This window comes from Tetrao urogallus, assembly GCF_951394365.1.
Source record: "Tetrao urogallus genome assembly, chromosome: 10".
Classification (NCBI taxonomy): domain Eukaryota; kingdom Metazoa; phylum Chordata; class Aves; order Galliformes; family Phasianidae; genus Tetrao; species Tetrao urogallus.
Window position 1 is genome coordinate 6,988,514 of NC_136823.1, and position 23,886 is coordinate 7,012,399.

General features: G+C 42.5%; 1 protein-coding gene across 1 annotated transcript in view; it reads right to left on the minus strand.

The window, feature by feature from the left end:
- Positions 1–23,886, minus strand: part of FGD3 (FYVE, RhoGEF and PH domain containing 3) — a gene marked incomplete at both ends in the record, with an annotated part of 106,531 nt that overhangs the window by 31,034 nt on the left and 51,611 nt on the right. Inside the window, 4 exons of the mRNA XM_079540416.1 lie at positions 2–91; positions 8,963–9,560; positions 10,497–10,665; positions 15,757–15,927. Coding sequence (XP_079396542.1) covers positions 2–91; positions 8,963–9,560; positions 10,497–10,665; positions 15,757–15,927 — 1,028 coding nt within the window. The remainder of the gene's footprint in view (position 1; positions 92–8,962; positions 9,561–10,496; positions 10,666–15,756; positions 15,928–23,886) is intronic.

Sequence of the window (23,886 nt, forward strand, 5' to 3'; positions counted from 1 at the left end):
CCTGATCCAACAGATGGAGTCTTTTAACATACGCTTCTTCTGTATGGAGCAGTTCATTTGCAATGTTGAATAGCTTTTGGGGCTCTGTACACTGTTAAGAAAAAAAAAAAGAAAAAAAAAAAAAGAAGTTACAAATAACAGAATCCATCTGCTCCAGCACAACTAACCTTCACCAACCGTCCTCCCTCCCATTTTTCCGTGGGTCAAACGCCCTGCCGATAAGAAGCCCAAAGTGAAGGAGCATAACACACTTCAGAATCTGCTCCACGCTTCTCAACAAAGGATCTATTTGCCTTAGAGAGATTTTTTAAGCCATTTTCTGAAAGCTGGAGAGGACATCACTTTATTTCTTTGTGTTTTCATTTGATGTGTTTTTCTGTTTTTGTTTTTTTGTTTTTCTTTTTTAATTAAAAAAAAAAAAAAACACCAAAAAACAAACAGAAACATCCACTAAATCTGGAGATATATCTAGTTTATTTGATTACTGAGACATTAGACTGCAAATTCACAGTTCTCAATTTTTAACTTGGGTCATGCATACAAAAACAAACAGAAACTAGAAAAGACCTGTTTGGGCACACTTCGCACTCCCCAGACAGTGCAAGGTTACTCTCTGCTATATTTCTATGAGCTCTGTGCAGCTTTAAACACTCACCAGTTTCAGCAGTGTAACTGAAATTACCCAGCAAAGCCTTACACTGTGCTCATTAAAATAAATAAATAAAAACTAAATCAGAAGCTTGAATACAACTAGGAGGCATAAACTTACTTCACCATTTAGCAAGAACTTACACAGACTCCACAGACTCTTGCTTTCCTGTGTGTTTAGAAATACCTGAATTAGGGTGACACCAGCTCTAGCTTTCTGACAAACTCTAGATACCTTTGAAGGTCTAGACTTCAAACTCCATGTCTACATGTAATCAAATCAAAACTGTGTTCCAGACTTGAGGGCTGGTTGGTAGAAACAGGAGTACAACACTGGAAAGGGGCAGCAAGGATAGTAAAGGGTAAGGAAATTTCAATGGGCTGGAGCTGGGAAAAAGACAACTGTGATGTAGGTTAGAGAGATGTATAAATGGTTAATGGAACAGACAGCAACAGCTTGGTGCAATTATTCACCATTGCTTGCATTGGAGAACTGACTGCATCAAATCAAACCACTGAAGTGCTGCTTCAAGACCAAGAGCTGCTTCCCTAAGCACCACATCCCTGCGTGCACAGCCCTGGAGCACACAGAGCAGCAGGCAGCAAAGGTTCCCACAGGCTCACAAAAGGACCGGACAAATCCGCAGAGAATGAGTTCAGCTGAAGTCAATTAAAAACAAAGCCTGCTTCTGCTCCAGGAAGCACCTGGGCCCCCAGCAGCAGCAGAGATTTCTGTCCCTAACACCTATCTCCATCTGCTTGCCAGCCCCTCACTAGACACACAACACAGCTAGAAAGTGTCACTGAAACTCTCTCTCTAAGCTTCTTCAATGCCGTCTTGTTTTGATTACGTACAAAGTTGAAAAGAAACAAATTTAAATTAAAAAACACATTCAGACAAACTGCTGTGCAACCAAAAGACCTGAAAGCCTTTTCAAAGCTAGCCATGAATCCAAGCAAACCAGGCCCACAGCTACCCTACATGAAATAAGGTACCACTTAGCCCAAGTACCTACAGCTCTGTGACAGAAGCAGCAACCAAGGGACAGTGAGGACTTTTGGTGTATTGGAAATGCTGGATCGAGTGACTATATGATATATGTTAATATTCTGGGAGAAAAGAAGACACAGCACAATGCTTTGAAGCCGTTATGGAGAAACACAGCTTATTATAGATTATAATGAAAGACACTGTTGGCCATTAAGATTCCAATAACTGGGATCTCTTGCTGAGAAAGAATTTACTTGCCAGATTTGCTGAGTGCCTGAATGAAAGGCACTGATGTCATCCGGCTGGCACGCCAGCACCCAGAACATCCTCTGATTTGTTTGAGTTCTGAATTTGAAAAATAATTATTTTCAACCAAATACATTCGCTCTCAAAAGTAAATCTTTACATAGCACAGGCACTTTCTAACCTCCTGACCTTCACCATCTGCAACTGAGTTTATACTTACAAAAATCTTGCTGACATCTGCTCGAAGACTAAACGACGGCCGAGCACAATATCAGCCTGAGCTGAGCGTTATGTTTTAAGGCAAGATCATCTTCAGCTGCTCCTTCTGCTAGTGGCAGACAGGCATGTTTTTCAGACTGATCTGCAACTTATTCACCTTTCAACTGACATAACGTTGTACTTAAAATAGTTGATGCAGTGAATTACGAGGACAGCCCAGCTCCAACCATCCTGCGTTGTGTTCTTGGAAGGACAGATTCGACACAGGCAGAGCTGTACAGCAGGGAATATGGACAACATATTTCATGGTCTGTGTTTCCTTCATTTCGAAGGAAAACTAAAAGCATGCAAACTGAAATGCATTTATATTCCTTATGTAACAGCTTTATGTAAGTCTCTGTTCACATTTACTAACACAACTACAGTCTGACAGGAATCGAAGGAGTCCTGCTTGCTGAAGTAAACAGGCTTTCAGCCTAATGACTTTGGCAACAAAGACGGCTGGGGGAAAAGAGTCCTCTTGTTGGGGTAACAAAGAAATCAGCAGAGACACAGCATGCCCAACCTAAGGAGACTTGAGACACACCTAATATCTCTAACGCTGAAGTGAACCAGCAGCAAGGAGAATCACAGAATCACAAAATGGCCTGGGTTGAAAAGGACCACAAATATCATCTAGTTTCAACCCCCTGCTGTGTGCAGGTCGCCAAGCACCAGACCAGGCTGCCCAGAGCCACATCCAGCCTGGCCTTGAATGCCTCCAGGGATGGGGCATCCACAGCCTCCGTGGGCAACCTGTTCCAGTGCCTCACACCCTGTGTGTGAAAACTTCCTCCTAATATCCAACCTAAGCCTCCCGTCTCAGTTTAAAACCATTCCCCTTCTCCTCTCCATGATCCACCCTCAAAAACAGCCGTTCCCTTTCCTGTTTATATGCTCCCTTCAAGTACTGGAAGGCCACAATGAGGTCTCCCCAGAGCCTTCTATTCTCTAAGCTAAACAAATCCAGTTCCCCCAACCTTTCTTCATAGGAGAACTCACCACATACTTGATTTTGCACCAATTCAAAGGGGCCGGGTATCTGGGGCTGTCACCGTCTCCAGCCTACTCAGAACAGGCACCTGGTAACCAGGCCTCTGCCCGTGCAGGTGGCTTTTATCAAACACAAACACACTCAGCTTACAGTACAAACTGCACATGATCTGAGTGACTGCTACAGGGGACCGGTGAAGCACATTTAGCTTTCCTAATAGAGCCCTGCAGAAAAAGCGTGCCATTTACAAGGCATGTAAATGACGTGGCAAATAAAATACTCAGCTTTCCACTTAAAATGAATTCTAAGCTGTTTTATTCTTTGTAAATACGTTTTCCTCCTCCTTTGCTCACCATGACCACTCAGCAGGACCACAGTCCCACACGACAGCTGTACAACCCCTGCAGGACCTTTTCAGAGCAGCTGAGCTGGCGGAGTGACAAGGAAGATGAGAAAAGGGAAGTGTAGGTGCTTATTTGTGACACAGGAAGCTCACTGCAGTGCTTGGAAAAGCAGTTGCGTGATGCTCTTTCACTTCTGCGTTGAAGGTCCAACAGTTCGTTTTCAGCTTTACTTGTGTCCATAAAACATTTTAAAATAAAGGAAATGCACCACCAGCACGAGGTTCTCATAAAAGGGCAGATACCCACCTGCAGTGGGAGTACATCTGCCCCCGCAAACGCGTAAATTTGCCAATCACAGACACAAAGTGAGTAACAGCAGACACTGTTGTGCAATGAAGGGCCCCAAGCACATCAGTGCTTCCTGAGAGTCTGACCAGCTGCCCACCAGGTGCCAGGCACTGGGAGAAGTGGCTGCAGGCATTGCCCTCCTTCAAGCTGTGGCTGCCTGGAACAGGGTGGTGGGCTCAAGCCAACCTGCTGCCCTCCTTTCTCTGCAGAAGGTCCCAAAAAGACCATAGACAACTTCCTAAGCGAAAATGTTAAAGCAATATGGAAAAGTTGTTGTATTGTAGGGCTTTTTTGTAGTGCTGAGATCTCACTATATTCAGCATATTCGACGAAAGTGAAGACGAGAACATATCCAATTTTTCTTAACTTGTGCTCTATGACTGGCTACACTGGTTCGCTCAGTGGCTAACTTGTGCGGGTTCATCTAAAGGCTTGCAAAGTATCACTGAATCAGGAAACAAGACAGAAAGTCCCCAAACAAAGCTCCCCCACTAACCTGCTGTAAGCCAACTGATGCACCAAATCAGGAGGCCTCCACAGATTCTCATAAGAAAACGATTACTTTGGCCACAATCCCTAGTGTCAAATCAGGAAGTGAAGATAATCACTTCATATCCTCTTCAAGGCCAAGTCAGAATCTTTTTTTCCCAAATACACGTGGAGATAATCTTACCCAGAGGTCTGACTTTCAGGACTGCAGGTCACGTTTTCCAACACAAACTGCACTGTGAAATCAGAAGCACAACTCCAGCTAGGTACAGGCAGAACAGGAACACGTCAGTGACTGTACGAGGCCCAGGGGGGCTCTCCATTATCAGCATTATTTTACACAGCAGGTTCTCATGAAGCGGGACAGATGGAGAAAGGCATTTTTTTATGATTATTAATGAGCACACGTTACTGTTAGTGAAAAATATCTGAACAAAAGGACACGAGAAAGCATTACCCATCTCAGCAGCATCACTCCACTGCTCCCAGGCAGTGGTGGTCAGCAGAACCTTGGATGACAGAGGCTGCAAAGCATGACAGCTCTTCAGTCATGCTTTTGTCATTGCTTTTTTTGTACCCATCAAGGCTAACATGCCTCAGTTCTCAGAGCTCCTGACATTTTCTGAAACATTATCAAAACTAATAAGCTCCCCTTGTTCAGTCTCATTCTGATAAAAGATTGCTGGAAATCCCAGCAAGTCACTCCTGTGATTTAAAACGTGTCTCAATAATTGTGTGCTAACAGTGAGATCTGTGAGCTTGCGCTGCAGACTCCCAAAGGAAGCCACACCACACTGCAGAGCTGAACCCAGACTAAATAAAACAATGCAAGTCATCCATCAGGCAGCATGACTTCACCAGCCAAGGGATGTGTGAAAGCTCGGGTGATAGACAGCGCTCCGAAGTACAAATCTAGAGAGGAGAAAAGCAAATACGATTCTTTTTCTACTAATGTTTATTCATGAACTTCGCTTAACGCAATACCCCAGGAATCAGTGAGCCATCGTTAAATCATTCTGCAGCTGTACTTCCCATGCATCCTCCTCCAACTACAACAAAGCTCTCTGGAAAACGTGACTGTTTAATGAGAGCGCTGGTTACCTCCGCCGCGCAGCTGCAGCCCGGTACCGGCAGCAGGAAAGGGGAGGCAGGAACAAAGCCCTGACACACAGCCTGCCCTGGGACAGCCCGGGGGGAAGAAAGGGTCTCTCCTGCTCACACACCAACATGGGTGCTCACTGAGCTTTTCCTCCCAGCCGTTCTGGCATGTTGCTTTCTGGAAAACTCCCCGCTTTCTTAAGGGTGATGTGAACTCAGAGCAACCACGTAACAAGGCAGCTTCAAACTGAATCATGCTTGTTGGAGGCCATGGCTCTGTACCCTTACAGACTCACTCTGCAGCATCCAGATTTGCATCAGAACCAGAGGGCAGACTGAGAGGGTGCTGTGAACATGTAACACACCAGTTGGCTACACCTGATCTTGAGCTGGTGCACGCTGTGTCCCCAGAAGAGGGCACAATCCTTACACTGAAGGAGAGGCAGCATGTCTTTAAGCCTTTCCCCACACGTGGCCATAAAACTGGGCTTACTTCTTGTGGTCAGTGTCAAAACAGCCTTCTCAAAACTGAAATCAACCCAAACTGCAAGGATAGACCTGAAGTACATCACATCAATGTCACACCTGTCCTCCGATACTCATTCAGATGAGAAGTCCCAATAGGAAAAAAAAAGGAACACAAGAAAACAGAGCATTTCCTCTAGAGATCTGGCCCTTTTAGAAATTCATTAAGCACCCTATTGACAAATATGACCACGTAACTCAGTGTTTAATTGCATTATTTCACACTATATGGACATTTAGCCTAAGGAACACTATTTAAAAACAGCCATCAAAACTCCAATGTCTTAGACCAGTAATTATTTGTAATATTTATCAGTAAAACTCTTCTTAATGACACTGTAAAGTCTTCCACTTGGGCTTGCCACAGCTGCTTTTATACTGCATGCCTAACTCGAAAAGGAAATCTAATACCCAGATTAAAGAATCATTCCAATCATTATTCATCATGTTCTTGCTGATATGTTGCAAGTAATAATTTTTTAAATAATACTTTAGTTGCACAAATACCTATATACATATATTATGAAGATAAAATAATTGAATTATTTCATAGCATACGTGTTTATGTATGAAGATACACATAAAGGAAAGTGAACAGCAGCAGACCAGAAGCCATGCACTGTGATGGTGACGCCTGTGATGTGAGATGTAAATGAGCTTACACTAGTGGAATACTGAAGAGATACCAGATGTTAATGGACACAAACTAAGTTTTAGCAGATGGTAATAAGAATCTCTCCCACTAATAGCTTTCTGAAGGATCCCCCACACCGATTTCTTGCATACAACACACATTTCCCCTGGCAGTGCAGACCAGTAGTCCTGCTGGATCCCATGTCATATTGCCATGGATTATTCCTGCGCAGGACGCAGGCTGCTTGCCCTGCAGCCTTCCTGCCCAGCTGACAGGCTGCTCCTCTGCCATCCCCACCAGCTACCAGGTGAGACTGCAGATCTGCAGGCAGGCAAATGAGATCACATCCTCTCCATATACAGCAAGCACCCAGGTTTGCCAAGCAGACCCAGCTCTCATGGCCCTCACTACTCCCCAGTCTGCAGGATGGCTTTATGGCATTCCAGTCCACGAGTCCTAACAAATGGTGGCAGGGGTGAGCAATGAAAACTGTGCTCAGGCTCCCTCCTGGATGGAGTTGAAGAGACCCTGGAGATCCTGACACCTGAGCTGAGGCTCTGCTGTGCCTTGGAGCCTCTAGGATGAAACACTACTAGCTGAACAAATGGAAGTTGGTGCAATTAGGATGGAAAGTGTCGGTTCCTTTACAAGGATACAAACAACTTTCACTTTGACAAGGACTACTTGCCAGAATAAACTCTCAAGTTTTGCTTTCAGGTCGCTATTTCTGTGACACCAATGGTATCCATGACACCAAAATCAGAGTTTCTATCCTTTCCTCTTGCTGAACTCCCACTGATACCTGACAGACCTAAGGGAATTCATCTGAGTCTGTGGTACTTGGGTCTGCCAACATGCAGCATGCTCCAGGCAGGCAGCAACCCCCACCTCACGCACACCCAGGCAGCAACTGGGCAGCAGGAGAAGGGTCTCCTCTTTGAGAGACTGATTCTTAGTTACGCAGCACTTTGGCGATATTAAGTCTCACTTCTTTCTGTTGTCTAACAGAACCATCAGTGTAAAGCTAGGGTGGTAAAACCAGTCAATTTCAATGAGTTTGACATGCACCGAAATTGCAAAAGGAGCAGCAATTAAGTATTGGATGGGCAACACCTGTCCCAGGCAACAATGCTGGTGTTTGAGCCATGTGAAGGGAATGTGACTCTAGTCACACAAGCCTGAGCTTGTAATAAAGAGAAAGGACAGCAGCATAAAGCAGTGCATTCTCTGGAGAAGTTCCAGGGCTTTTTTGTACCTTCCTGGAGGTGTGTTTGTCTCAGCACACTGTCTGCTTGGAAAAAGGGGGACATCACAGAGCTTTAATTTTACTCTGAAGTTACAGCTGTCAGCACTGAATGACAGAACTTCAAGCACATCACATACTTGCATACAATTTCACCACTCTGTAATACTGGTTGATCTGATCTAGGAGCTACCAAATGAGTTTAAACTGTCACCTCTCCCAGAGGGACAAACTCTTGATGTACATAACTCAGGATTTATTCTGTGACCTCAGCAGAACCACTCCATTTGCACTGAGATGTGAGCACTACAATTCACTAGTCTGGCTGTTAGTGCTCATGGTATTGTTCTGAACACAAACCGTACTCTCCTGATGTCCAAATGAAAAACAACCCAAACACAAACAAACAAAAAAAGAAAAAAAAAAATCAAGAAGGGGAATATTTTGCAGACATATTGCTTGAAGCATCTTGTTTTCCTGTAATGAAAAGTCTAACCTATTTTTAAATATAACTGTTCTGATAAACAGATAATGAAAGGAATGCCATTAACGTTAAACAGATGCAGCAAATATACAACAGCATGGACCCCCTTATTTTCCACAGAATACCCTCAAAATAACTTTTTGCATTCAAAAAGTAGCCACACTAAAAGAATCCCAGGCTTCTTTAAAAAAAAATATGTATATATATACACTGCTAAGTGAGATTTCCAATGTGCATGTCCTTCCAGAATATAAGGCCCTGACCCTGGAAGATTAACTATCCAATTAGCATGTCATCTCATGGAGTCCCACTGCAAACAACGTGATCTCGTAAGTAGGAGCCAAACCTGCACAAATTCAAACAAAAAACACAGGGTCCAAGTCTTTACCTACAAATGGAACTTCAGTTTTAACAACTTGTCTCTGCCTCTGATGCACTCTCATAAGAAGGAACCTTTTAAATTAAGACTGGAAACCTTTCTAACAGATACAGTCTAGAACAGGAACAAGCTATGACCCAAACTGAGCAGGAAATCAATGTCTGTCATGATCCTCTGACATAAGAGCAAAGAAAAAATCCCAAACACATAAAAGTGAAGCAAGGGATCTCTGGAAAGAGTCAGAAACAGGCTTCAGGTGAAGTAACGTTAAACCACCTTACCTTGTTTATATCCATATACTCTAACTTTGGCACTTCTGCTGTTTCTTGTTCCTCGCTACTTCCTTCATCAATATCACTGTCTTCATCCTGTGTGGAGTCTCTCTTCTGCTCTGCAGAGGAAGATTTGGTGCCCTTTTTGTCAGGTTCCATCTCCCCCGGATTCCCAGACACACTGGGCTTCTTCTGCTCTGCACCTTCTTCGTTGGGGAAAGTTTCCCCTGCCACGCTACAAGAAGGGCTGTCAATGCCACTGTCTCTGTTGGGAATTTTACCATTACCGTTCAGTTCTGCAGTTGAGTCTTTACTGCCAAGCTCTCTAGAGGGTTCTTTGCTCACACTCACAGCAGTACAGTCTTCATGGCTTTTGTTATCGCCTATGCTTAGCTCTTTAATTTTCATTATGTCTGTGTTGGATAGATCCGCACCGCACGGTACGTCTGGCTCATTTTCATCTGCTTCACTTTTTTCATTTGTTGAACAGCCGCTGGAAGCTACCATGTCACAGTCACACGAGCTCGACTGTTTGGATGAGTCCAGGCCTGGTTCCATCTTAAGAGCTAAATTTAGCTGGTTCCTTTGAAGAATATGTACAGGTTGCCTGCAGGTGAAGAGAAAGCACCCCAGCCATTCACATTAACAATGAGAGGTTTCAAAAGCACCTCAAAAGAGACTGGGCCTGATTATCATTTGTTTCAAGCCACATTTCTTACAGCCCCCTGACAATACCAGGAGGCTGTGTACAGACACTGCCGTAACAACATTCACCCAATATTCAGGTAAAAAACACACCATTCCTAACCATAAGTTACCACCAGAATCCCAAATCTTTAACACTCCCCACCTTGCCCTGAAGTACAGTTTGGTTTGAACATTTGGGGCAAGAGGAATCATCTGTTAAAAAAAGCATTTGTTTATGGGTTTGTTTAAACAGGAACTCACTTTCTTCAAGAGAACAAAGTCTTTGTGGCAAGTTATTTTCTGTCAGAGAGGGGACCTTTTTTGAAGCACAAGAAAGCATTACCTCTTCCATTCTAAAAGAGACCTTACTAGATTTACCCAGGTGGTAACACGCTAAAGGGAACAAGTACAGTGTCTCTGTCTCCATTCCTTCTTTATGAAAACAATCATTTAGGTCCATCAGCCAAGTTCAGTCTTGAAAAGGATTTTCACGTGTTTATGAAATGAGCTGTTTTGTACATCAGCTCTGACCCCAGTCAATGTTTCATACTTAAAGTTTCTAAGGAAACTGTTATACACTATGCCATTTCAAAATACATTGACACTGAACTATTCCCCACCTCCAAGCAGCAATGCAACAGTAAGCCTGACACTTACTGAGTCTTAAGCAGAGAACTCAATTATTTCGTATCACAATAATCAATTTCCTATAATGCAAAAACAAGTCAACTTACTAAAAGCAGACTCTGAGCTACTCACTTGTGGGAGAGCACTCAAATTCAGCAGATCTTAAACTCCAAGTTACAAACTATAACCACTGCAATATATAGTTTAAAAGGTACAATAACATGTTTACCTAATACTTTCAAATTTCTCAATGAGCGTGTTGACTCCTGCCGATATTGGTATTTCCTCCTCTCCAGGTGCTAAGCTCCTTGATGACTTGGGATCAGCTGGTAAAGGCCGAGAAGGTGCAGGAGGAATTCTTTCTTGCCCAGGCTTGAGGTGGACAGGCTTAGGAGGTACTAATAAAACAGGAGGAAAAAACAGGAGGATAAATCTTCATCTTCTTTATCTTAAACTGGAAAAAAAAATGCAGGCACACGATGCAGAACGAGGGATATCCATTCTTTCAACCTTCATAAATTACACTCAGCGCAGTCCCAAACTATTCCTTACACAAAAGCAAACTGTTGTACACTAAAGAAAAACGATGGTCTTCTATTTTGCATCTCTCCAGTTGTATAAAACGAACAGTGCGGCTCGCTGAAATTTACCGCTTCCTTGTTACCAAACAGGATGCACAGCTCGCACTTCGTTCTTGCAAATAGGCTCACCATCTCAACCACGCCACTGAGCTTCCCCTCCCATGACTTCTCAAGACTCCAGCACTCTGTTCAATCTCTTATGTCGGGGAAAAAAAAAGGAAAAAAAAAAATCTGAACCAAAACAACCCACCACAGAAACAATCCCACCATGGATTTCAGTGCCTTCTATTCGCTTGGCCAAAAAACCCACAAGCAGAACATAATAGCTTTTCTTCCTTTCATTCTCCCTCCCCCATGTCTTCCGTGGTGTAGTCTTCATAAATTTCCTTCCTCTTTTGCTTCTACATTGAGTTATATACTATATAAATAAAACACATTGTGAGAACGTGTACATTCTGCTTAAGAATTCATTGGGAGGCAAAGGTGCAAAGTTAAATACAGTATTTAAAAAAAACAGTAATTAAAATATATATATATTCAGTCTTACATTGTTTGCAGAGTAAAGGGTTTTGGAAATACGTAAGCAGTAACCCATGGCAACAGGTTCACGTGCTGCTACAGTTTCAGACAGAGAAAGCAGCCACATAGTAGCAGACGTTACAGTAGAAGGTAGGAAAACTGGCAGTGTGATTACTCCCAAATGTGCACTGCTTGGAGCACTGCTGCCTAATGATCCCATCTGGGCTATTCAAGGAATTAATACACAAATGGGGGAACTCTACAAATGTATTTCTTAAACACTGTTTTCAAGAACAATGTATTTCAAGCATTTCCAATTTTTAAATAGTCAACATGGCGCATGGGTGTTATGAGATTAACACTGTAATGAAACTTTAATCAGCAACTGTTCTAAGTGTAATTTCAGGGTTACTTTCTTGACGAGGCTACAGCTGAGACGTACGGTCCAAGAAGTCAACCTCTGTTGTCCCTACCCTGCAGAATGCTGACTGTTTCAAGCTCCAGATCAGCCTACGGGTCCTCCCTCCTCTGGCTATGGACAGTCGCTGTCTGAGGTCAGGGATGATGAATGGCTGGAGCCTTTGAGCTCTGCACACAGTCAGCATTAAAACTATCTAAGTGACTGAGGTCACTTTAGCACAAGAATAAGATCAAACCTAATGATTTGAGCTCTAATGGGATGCTTCTCATAGGATGACTGCCTAGGCAGTACACAAAAACATTTGGAATTCTTGTCTTAAAATGAAGATATTACAGTTCAATTTTGAAAACTTCACCACAAAACCTGTTTTACACACACACAAAACAGTCAAACAGGAAAAGAAAATTATTATTGCATCATATAGGTGCGTCATGCAGCAGACAGCTACAAAATAACCTACCCTATATTTCCTGTTAGGTTCTTAAGAGCTTAAAACTGGGTTACAACATTACAACACTCTGCAGGTGAACTTCACTGCATCTGTGATATGATAAGGTGTAATAAAAAGAAGGAAAATAAAAAGTAGTCCCTTTGGTTAGTTCTGAATTCTGGTATTTACCAAGGTAATTTGGAGGAAAAAATGAATCAGCACAGGGGCAAAGATCCTGCCTTTCTTAAACACTGATTACAAAACAAAACATTAACCACAGATGTCTACTGAAAAGTTGACACAAAGAACCTACGTCCAGAATTTCAAGGAAGTGGTATTACTTGTCACAGTATCACAACAGCCAGGCAGCTCGTTGTCCAGCCAACAAGCAGGTATCTAGTCATAACGCAACAGAGAAGACAAAATAGACTTTTTAAAGTCCACACTACACCAATCTGCAAAAAGCATTCACACCATATTGCTGATTTCCACTCCCAAGACCATTAAATGACATGGCAAACATTTGTTACCCCTCACCATTTTACATACATTTAAACTAAAAATCATTTTAAACTCCTACAACAGCAGTAACTGATAGATCTGCATACTGAAAAAAAACATAACACCAGATGAGCTCCTCTGTACCTGCGCTGCCATAAGTACTAAATGAACAGTCAATCCTATAAAAACCCAAAGCTGCTGCTTGCACATGTGGGTGCAGAACCCGCAGATGGAGCTCAGCCACAACCACCATCGCCCTCCTGTTCCATTCTAGAGGCACCACTGTTGTTTTGTCTCTCTGCACTGAACTCCTCTCTGCCTTGCACGCTCATTCCACAGGCCCAGCCACAGAGCACAGAACCTGGGTGAAGCTCTCAGTGCCCAGCTTGCACACAGACAGGCAAAATGGTGGAGAAAGGGAAGAAAGGCAGCTGTGGAGAAGAGAGTTAGCGTCACAGGATGTGTTTCAGGTGGTGGCTGAAAGCTGAAGCCACGTGCTGGAATGGCTCTTCCCCAGCCTTCCTCCTGAAGGTTTTACGTAGCAACTCAGTGCTGCGTGGAGGAAGCAGAAACCAAGCAAGATACACTGCCTTTGTTGCAAAATAAACAAGTGAAATAAAGAGAAGCAGAGGGACAGAAATAGAAAAGGGGAAGACATGGTTAAATATCCGGGAGAAGTTACAGACCAGGGCTGGCCCATACCTGGCTGGCCCATAAGAGCAGGGAGTAAGGACCCCTCCCTCACCTCATGGCAGGGAATAAGGATCCTTCCCTTAGCATGACTAGAGCATCTCAATCACTGTGTTACTTCAGGCCTCCCAGCCCACAGGTTGTCCATCTCACAATAATGCCAAGGGTCAGTACACACTTGGTAGGTGATCTGATGAAGGCTTTCCTATCAAATCATCCCAGCAGTGGTGGGCTTGTCACAGCTTGCAAGGACTTAAGTGCTGTGATTTGCACTCACAATACGTATATCTAGATGATACATATGTATATTTAAATACAGACACTTAAATATATATAGTTTATATGATTTCAAAGTGCGTGTACATAAATACATAAATAACATTTATAATTTTATGTATCTGTATATGATAAATCAGACTATGAAGAGCTATTCCCTGGGAAGCAAATACAGACAAAAAAAATACAGAAAAAAGAAAAGAAAACATGACCCAACAGCACACGGCCTCAGGTAGCATTAAAGCAAGCTGTTCCTGGAGTCTCTGGTAGTGATGCCAGCACGTTCCACTCAACAAATCAACAAGAAAGAGCCTGAATGAAGAATCCATGTAACTCTAGGATAAAAGCTTTGGAAATAAAAGTTCTTGCCTAAAAATGCCATCAAAAATTGGACAAAAGATTCATGTATGAATCATGAATGATTCATGAAGAAAGGCTGAGTGAACTGGGTCTGTTCAGCCTTGAGAAAAGAAGACTGAGAGGGGACCTGATCCAGGTCTATAAATATCTAAGGTGTGGGGGGCAGAATGGCGAGGCCAGACTCTTTTCAGTGGTGAATGGAGACAGGACGAGGGGAAACAGCCAGAAACTGCAGCATAGGAAGTTCTGCACAAATGTGCGCAAGAACTTCTTTAGGTGAGGTGACGGAGCACTGGAACAGGCTGCCCAGGGAGGTGGTGGAGTCTCCTTCTCTGGAGATGTTCAAGACCTGCCTGGATGCCGACCTGTGCGACCTGCTGTAGGGAACCTGCTTTGGCAGGGGGTTGGACTCGATGATCTCTGGAGGTCCCTTCCAACCCCTACAATTCTGTGATTCTGTATTTTACAAGGAAATGCACCACACTGTTACTATTACTTTTTTAGAGATGGCCACCAAGATAAGCAAGGATAGTTTAAGGAGAAATCCTTATGTCAACCTAAACACAGGCAATTTAATACACACTGACAACAGTTTGGGGAACTGTTTCTGTCCCATGACTATTTTCGTATTTGTTATTTTGATTATTTCACTTTTCTAGAGGCAAGAAACATTCTCCTATCTTTACTTATTATACAAACTATAAAGATTACCAACAAACTATTACTTCTAAGGGACAGAAACCATTTCAAATTTACAAAGTCAATAAAAGTGAAGAAAAAAAACCTCTACCATCTCCCAACCTTGCGAAAGATCGTACATACTGTCCTCTACTGTTACATGTAAGTTAACTGCAGATACTGTTTAAAGGTAGTTTTATTATAAAGAATATAAGTGAAACAGTAACACCACAAATTTTAAGATGAAGCAGTGTCTTCCAGGAAGATGAATGGCCCATCTACAACCACATCTTGTAATACTTACACAAATCATACAAATACTTTGTAGTTTTGTATAACTTGGCACACTCTGAGCCACTAGGTCTGATTTTCAAATATTGGGTACTGTGTGACAAATTCCCATGGGAACTCTGACTGGGACTTGTTTCATGTTAGGTTACTTTTACAGCAGCATAAAGAAGCCCAGTTAGCTGGGTTCTGTCTAAAAGAATAATAGCAAGAATAACTATTCAAGAAAGCATTGTACCGTTGGGTCATCTACTTCATTGAGTCTGGCAGGACTGTGGAATTAATACAGCCCACATATCTCCTGGAAGTGATGAGTTTAGTTTATTTTTCATTTTTAAAATACATTAATTCTATTCTGGCATTTCCTGTTGCTACATGTATTTCTTAAAACCAATGGAAAACAGATCCAGGTTTAAATAATAAGCTATTCTAAACACTTTAAAAACAAAAACTAATGACAGAGAATGAAAACAATATTGCTAAATTAAATTTAGATTTCACAGCTATATGAGGTATAATAACAGTAAAGGGAAGGTAAATCAGTAAGTTAAGCAATCAATTTCTTCTTGAAGGCTTCCCAAAGATGCCTCTAAAACTGGAAAGATAATACAACCCTCCTACTTGTATCGGAACCTCAGAACACAGAATAAGTACTTTGCTTTGACTTAAAATTTAGAAAAAATAATTTTAAAATGTCACATATGATAGAAGCTTGCAGAATTGCTAAGAGGTCAAAGCCACTTGCCTTGGGGTTTCTGCAGAGGATGCATTTTGGCCAGTGGAGTTTTGGGTTTGGGCTTCCTTCCAGTCTGATGGATACATTGCGCCGGGCTGATATGTTGCAGTTCCCCACATGCTTCCAATGCTGGATTTGAGTCAATGTGACATTTGATTTGAAAAGGAGAACAAGGGCAACCTAGAAGGAAAAAAAAGAAAAAAAGCAACATTTATTTCCTTTTATTAATCCTGGAGAACGTGTGTGCTAGTTCTAGAAGCATATCGTTCTCATCATATCCTAAGGAAAGGGGCTAGAAGTGCAAGCCATTCACTCAGACAACCAGTCTATCCAGTTTCAACAATCATACTGAATTAGTTGCCTAGTTCCAGTCACCAGGAATTTTGGTAAAGTTATATATAATTAATTTACTTTTTTTTTTTTTTTTTTTTTACAACAGACACCCAAAATAAAAGAGTAAATATAAAAAAGCAATTTCAGGAAGATTCCTCCAGTCAGAAATAGAGGTATAACATCATGCTATTTGGTAAAACAAACATAAACAAGCAAGAAGCATCACCTAAGTTATGGTGAATGTGTCCCTTGTGCGTGGGAATGGTACAAGCTCCACTCCTTCAGAGATGTAATCAGTCAAGCTGTATTTTGCTGCTATTTACTATTCGCCCTTACACAAAATATTAGCATGCTCCCAAAAGGCTGCAGTCTAAAAGATCCCATTAAGATATGATCCAGTGGGAAAAGAGAGAAAGGCGTGATGAATGTTTGCTTGCCTTTTAATTTCACATTCTCAATTCATTTTCTGTGGGTACTGTGGAAAACCCGTATGTTCACTTCCACATGGTGGACACTTCTTTTTCCACTTCTCTTGTAACAAGTCTCCAGGAACATCAAATCTTCAAACTACCTTTGATAGCGTGTCGTATAAGAAGGCATAAAAGTGGTTTTAAAAGGCTGTGGTTTAAAATTGCTGCAAATGAACGCAGGAATATATTGGCTTCCAGTAGGATGAAGAAGTGGAAAACCTATCTGATGTAGAAATGTGAATGCCAATCCATAAATCAATAGCAAAGGGAACTTGACAAATTCCTGTTTTGAAGTGGACTAGCTAATTGCCCAGCACCCTTCAGGAGAGGGAGCTGACCTGCCCCACGTAGAAAGGATTCATCTGAAGGTGAAAATCAATCTTAGCCTTCCTGTGATGTGTTCGAGAACACAGCATTAGCCTCACAAATGCAACCTACTCTTGGTTAGATTTATAGTAAGATCAAAAAACTGAAACGACAAGCACCTCCACCCACATCAACTGAACGATCCTGGGTTTACACTAATGGTATTAAATCAGGATGTGACCTTTGGGATAATGACTTTGAAACCTGAGCCTCACGGACTGCTTGGGAAGATTAGCTGATGCTGAAACTTTTGCAGCAGTGCGGATTTAAAGAAAAAAAAGTCATAAGATATTAATGTTGCTGACAAAAATAGATACAGACAGCACAAATATATTGCTCTGCAACCCAAATATACAACCCTGAATTCCTTGTCACGGCCGCCAGTTACTGCTGCTGAAGCTTCATTAGCATTTCCACTACAGAATCTGCTTTTCAGCACACTTAAGATCAGCTATTAAGACACGCTTCTATTAGAAACCAGACATTTATAAGCACTAGGTTTTATTCAAATATGATTTCACTTATCAGGAAAGTGCAGTGAAAGCAGAATAGATTGTTAGAGCAGATTAATAGATTATTTCAAACGAATCATCACAGAAGGAGCTTATGCAGCTGCCCCAGCTCTGGGTACCAAGAGCTCTCCGTGACAACAGCCATGCTGTGACGCGGCAGCTTTCAGGGCAAGGACAATCTCCTTCCCATTCTCTGTAGCTCAACACAGCAAGAAATTAAAATCACGCACATGAGAAAAGCTGTAATTCAATAAAATATAAACGGCAGCACACAGAAGAGCCCCGAGTGCTTCAGCAGGAACTGGTGATGGTGGATGGGTGGCAATCCAGCAGTCCTGGATTTTCTGCACGTGCATTTGTTCCTAAGAATGACTTGAACAACCCAACTCTCAGTGGATGTTTGTACCTACAGCAGCTCCCTCCTACAGCAGAATCCATGCAAACAATCGTGGTACAGAATCTCCTGATGAAGGCAAATGCCTTCGTCCTGCCCAAAGCGAGCTCTGAACTTGGCTCCACTTGCTCCAGCACTTGCGTTCAGAGGCACTTCCAGAGCAAATACTTTGCAAAGCCTTACTACTTCCCATTAAAAACACCTATTAAAAAAAAAAAAGGAAATATATCATCTTCCAAAAATACAGCATTTTTGTACCATCTTGTATACATCTTGCTTACATGTTGCTGCTGTTCACCTACTGTCTGCATTTAACCTTCACAAATATTGATGACACACCTGAAGAGCAAGTGAGGAAGCAAAGCAGAAAATAAAATTGATAAGGTCTGAAAAAGAAGAGAAACTCGGAAAGTCACAAGCACCTAAAGCACAAAATGTAGTGCTGGCCATAAATCAAGAAAAATATGCATGGATGAAACCACAAAAGTGGCTTTCATTCTTTTTTATTTAATCTCAGCCAAGATGGTTCCCTCTTTTCATCTCTGATGTGGCCCCTAAGGACTGCTTTTTGCACACAAGACAAAAATCCACTTTCTTCACATATTTTTTCAAGCACTATAAAATGATCTGTGAAAACAAGATTTACTGGATTATTTCCCATGGAATTCTCCAGAAGTACAACCCACAGCTGGAGGAGTGTGCCAGGGTGCTCCTGGGAAGGGACATGGAGCGAGAAGATGCATCTCTACCAGAGACCCTGCAAGAGGAGGCAGCTCAGAGGACTCACCCAGCCCTCTTCCAGAGGAAGATTCAGGCAGTGCCCAGTGGGACACAGCAGCACCTTGCCATGCCAACCCACCTCCTGCTCTCCCTGGAAAGTCACACAGAATGACCAAGGATTAAAAGGGATGAAAAATGCTGGACTTGCAGAAAAGGGCTCAACAAACTACACACACTAGAAAGGCAATGATAAATAATACCTACTTTAAAAGTTCACTTTTTCTGAAAATTAATATCATCAGAGGATTTTTCCAGACATCCATAAAGATGAATCTGACTTCATTTCATTGCATTACATTGCATTTTTTATTTTTTTCCCCTTCTTATGGCAGTACGGCAATGCTGAACATGAGTGCGTACTGTGAGCCCCACACCTCCATGGACACACTCAATCCACGTGCTTTGGGCACCAGCACAATCAGCAGTCAGGGTGAGGCCATTCCCAGTGCTGCTGACAGAGCTTCCACTGCTGTCGCCCACAAGCTCCTCAGGCTCCCACAGCCTCCAGTTTCCTAATAATTTGCTGAGTTAGGCTGTCATTGAAGTCAACAGCTACAAAAGGCAACTCAGTGTAATGTGATCCACAGGGTCCAACTCTAAGAGCACAGGAAGACATTATAATTCTCTACTCTTTCTTCAAGCATATAAAAGGGAAACTACTCCAGATGGAAATGAGCTGCTATAGCACAAATGCATCTGGTTGTGGTGACTCCACTCCTGATGCTGTTTTGCAAAGCGCACATCAAGTGGGTGAGCGACCAGCAACAGTCTGACCAAACACTGTGAGAAAAAAATTCAGACAAACAAACCAGAATATAGGTAATGGCACAAGATGCTTCCGCAGTTAACCACTCCGTGCCCAGAACTGAGCAGACTTAACAGCAACTCTACAATATTAATAACCAATATTAATTAATTAATATTGGTTACCAATATTAATATAAATATTACCAATATTTATTATATTAATATTGTAATATAATATATATTGTTTATATTATAATAGTATATATTGTATATTTATAATAATATATTATTATATAATATAATATATTATAATAATGTATATTGTATATATAATAGTATATATATGTATAAAAGTATATATTGTAATATAATATATGTAATATAATATATATTAATATAATACTAATATTAATATAAAACCAATTAATAACAATATTAATAATAATAAGAGCTATTTTCATTAGGTATTGCAATGGGAACATCGCTCTTCCCACCTCCTGGGTACAAACTGAGCATACACAATGACCCCTGGCCTCTCCTAAAAGGTTCTCATTACTCCCAGTTCCAACATCTCTATTCTCAACTGAAACATCCACTTAGGCATTCCCTGACGCTGTCTCTGGTAGGTTCTCTCTTTGTTCCTCCTCCTTAGTGAAAGCCTTTCAAGGAGCAGAGGCTCATGTTGTCCTTAAGGCAGAAACCTGCTGCTAGAAAGCAAGGGGCTGCAAGGGCAGAACTAATGTATGCTGTGAAGGAGAAAACTGTGGTAAGAAGAGCCCTGCCACAAATTAGAAGGTGCTGATTATGCGTTCCTCATGTCAGCAGGAATCTGTTGAGTGGTATAATACTTTGCCCTTCACACTCAGGCAGTGTTACAGACACAGTTGTTTAAGGATGTTCTTAGAGAAACTAAAGCATTCACCACGCTGGATGGAAACCCAGTTTTGTGAGCCTTAGGTGCAATGAGCTGCAATGAAATTTGTCTTGCAAAGCAAAAGAAAGACATCACCTCTAGCAATGGCATGACACTACCCTTCTTGTTGCAGCCAGTTAGAAACATCCAGCTGCACTCTCAGAGGCCTCCAGAGACCTGCAACTTTCACCCCCTCTCCAATTTCACGCTGCCCTGCCTCAGTCTTGCTCCTGATCCCTCTTGCTGAGTTGGAGGCAGCAATGGCCTGTCCCCACGCTGCCATCTGGCATATCCTTCTATCTCCTTTCACACCGCTTAATTAACTCCAGCCCTTCCCCCAAATCCACAAGAAACTCACCTCCTCCTCCTGCCCAGTGCCCAGATGAAGCACTGGCAGAGCCTCATGCACGGCTCCCCAGGTCAGCCTGCACTGCCTCCTGTCCTCACGTCTCCCTGCCTCTCGTCCCTACAGAGCTGCAGGTGCCACCAGCACCGCTCGCAGACACACCATGTAGAACTGCAGAAAAGGCAGCATGCAATGGGGCTGCACTCATGTCCTTCTATCAAGCTCGATGACATTAACAATGGTGACAAATAGCAAAGCTATCACCATAAGCTTACAGAAACAATCCAGAAGACATTATATTTGAAAGCAAGCAATTTTATATCAATAGAGATATATACCACTTACTTGTATTCAAGCAGAGACACACACATTTTTCTTCTTTGCTCAGACTATAAGGCAACCAAAAGAAGGCAGAGCGGTTCCTGCTGCAGCTCTTGTTTCATGGTTTAAAATGCCATGCTCACAGGAACTGGCCTCCCCCATCCCACTTCCTATGATCAGTGTGGTTAGGTGACTCAAAGTATACAAACGTGGCAAGTATGAGCTGAGGCGCTTTACTAAGCAAAAGTCAAAGGAGATTGCTGCAATCTGCAGAAATAGGCACTTAGCTTTATGTTTCTGAAACACAACACGCAGGATGTAGATGATTTAGAATCCTGAATCTTTCTAACGTAGTAAAAAGGATAAAGCCACATGTCTTTAAAAGCTTTCTGTTTAGATACAGTTCGATATTAATGTGAGAATGGCATGTCACAGAAAGCAAAAACTCCCAGTGCTCTGCTCTGAAACTCTTAGCCCCAAGCGCAGTCACACCGTAGCCTTCCCAAAGGGCCAGCTCGGGGTGACTGTGGAGCCCCTGAATGTAACAGCATTAAAGTTTGCTGTGAAACAACCCACAGAAACGACAGTGACTGTAACTCAGCAGGGACAGAGCTAGCCAAAAGATTTCTCTAAGTCCTGAAAACACGCAGCCCTCCTTCTCTCCCTTTCTGGTTTCGGCTCTCAGAGCAGAATGCTCTCCTGGGAAATGATGGTCTGTGTCCTTACGAGAAAAATACAAAGTTTGTAAACCACAGCAAACTACTGAGTGTCTGAGGAGGGCTGTGAGAAATTGTCTACATTGAGTTTAACTTACAACCACATAGAAACACATCCAGAAGAGAGATTTTCTTCCAGAAAAACAGCTAAAACAAACAGATTTGTGTATATAACGCACAGGAAGGCCCAACAACCCCCAAACCCGCACCTACAGCATTTTGCCCTCAGGTTCATTGTACTTTTACCCTCTTCTGACTTCCTTTAAATGCCTCAGGTAAGGACACTTCCTTCAACAGACACTTCAATAACACCCTTAGGGTTACCACTGCACATAGCTGTCACAGTATTTTACATAAATTTGCATGAAGATCTCCCACCTTTAACATCATCAGCTAGTTTTAAAGCAAATTACTGCATGCTAACCCAAATAACTCCAGGCTATGCTTCACTGGCAGCGGTACACGCTTTATGCCCCTTGCCTTTCATCATCTGAATCAAAACAGACATGTTACTGAGAAATCAGTTTTTAGTTCTGAGTTGTTCTTCCCTGAACCGCTTCTAAAAGCCAACTGCTGTGGGAGTACAGGTCCCAAAAATGAGCTTGTCAGTCCTGAAGACCTGCAAATAGAGGTAGGTGCACTGCTTTCATTGCAATTAACAGTACTTGCTAATACTTGACCACTGAATAGTTCATTATTGCCTTCACAAGGGGATGAGATTTCACTGTTGATTTATAACCCCTTCCAGCGCTTCTCAATTTTTTACAAGTGCTTTTCAGTACTGTTAAAAACCCAGCAGTGTGATCTCCCACGTGCCTTGGGCAGCATTCTGCTCACACAGTAAGGTCACCCGGCCTGCGGCTGCAGGATGAGCAGCACTGCTGTCCCTCGGGGTCCTGGCCTCCCCCAGCCACTTCACCAGTGCTCTCACAGACAGGGTGAGATGGTAAAACCCTTAGGTACTGACTATAAACCCCTAAGATTCCTAAGGTAAATGTTTGCTCTACATTTATGTGTATATTTCATAAATTATAGATGTGCGTAAGTGGAGAGAAAATCTCCAAATGACAGAAACGAGGAGTTTCGCATGTAATTCTCTCACACTGCACTGCTTCAAATATATGTCTAAAACATCCCTACTGAGACCTTCACACTCCTCATGTCGCAAACCAAAGGCAGAAGCACGAGCTCAGGAATCCAGCTGCCAGAACACCACTGCACGCAGCCCTGCGCCAGGGAAAGCGAGAGGACAGCCCACCAAACCGAAGAGGCACTCAGCTGTAGCTGCAGGCTTTTTGCTCTGAATACAAGCAGCCATCATCCCATCCCAGCCAGCTCAAAGTAATGACTCCTAAAAGATTGCTTAGATGTTTCATATTCACACCGCAGCCAATCAACAAGATCTGCTGGATGTAATTCAGCTTCAAATCAGCTTGCAGCAGACAGAGACACTTTAAACTTTCCAGGACAAGTAAGATGAATCTGTTGGCCATGTGGAAGGTCACTTTTCCCTAGCAAAAAGCAGTCATTTCATACCAGGCTGCCAAGCCAGCCTCTCCTCAGAAGGAGTGAAGATAAGAAAACGAGCAGGGGAAAGGCAGCAAGGCCTGGCTGATATTGGTGAGTTAAAAAGGAATGGAAGTAGTGACCAGAAAAGCCATACTGAGAACAGCCTGAAACAAAATAAAACTAGGTTCACTTTAAAAGTAAGAAAGAACGAAACTGAAGCGAGGCATTACAGAATACCTTCCCCAGTCAGAACTAACAATAGGCATGTTAAGCCCAAACACAAAAATACTTCAATTTCCTGTACAAAACAGTACGAAACAGGATGTGGTAGTGCAGTCAGTGCTCTTTTACCTGTGCTGTCTGAGGCTACTGGGGACACAAGCAGCAGCTGCCTGCTCAGCCAGGCCCAGGCATGGTCACACCAATGGGCAGCCATGAAGCTGCATCCAGGTCACAAGGTGCAGGCCACCCTGCTCCAACTTTGGCAAAATAATTCCAAGGCTTAACTGAAAATCCCTCATGGGATACAGGAAACAGCTTTTCAATTTTAATTTGTCATTCAAGTGCTGGTGATTACTCAGAGATCAGTCGATTTTTGAGTCTGGCCACAGTTTTGCAACATTTATACTCAACTTGCTTTTCATACAGGCATACAGAAAGTAACACTGCAGGATACTAAACCCACATCCCTGTAGCTGGAAGGCAATGCTATGAACTTTTGCAATTAATCAA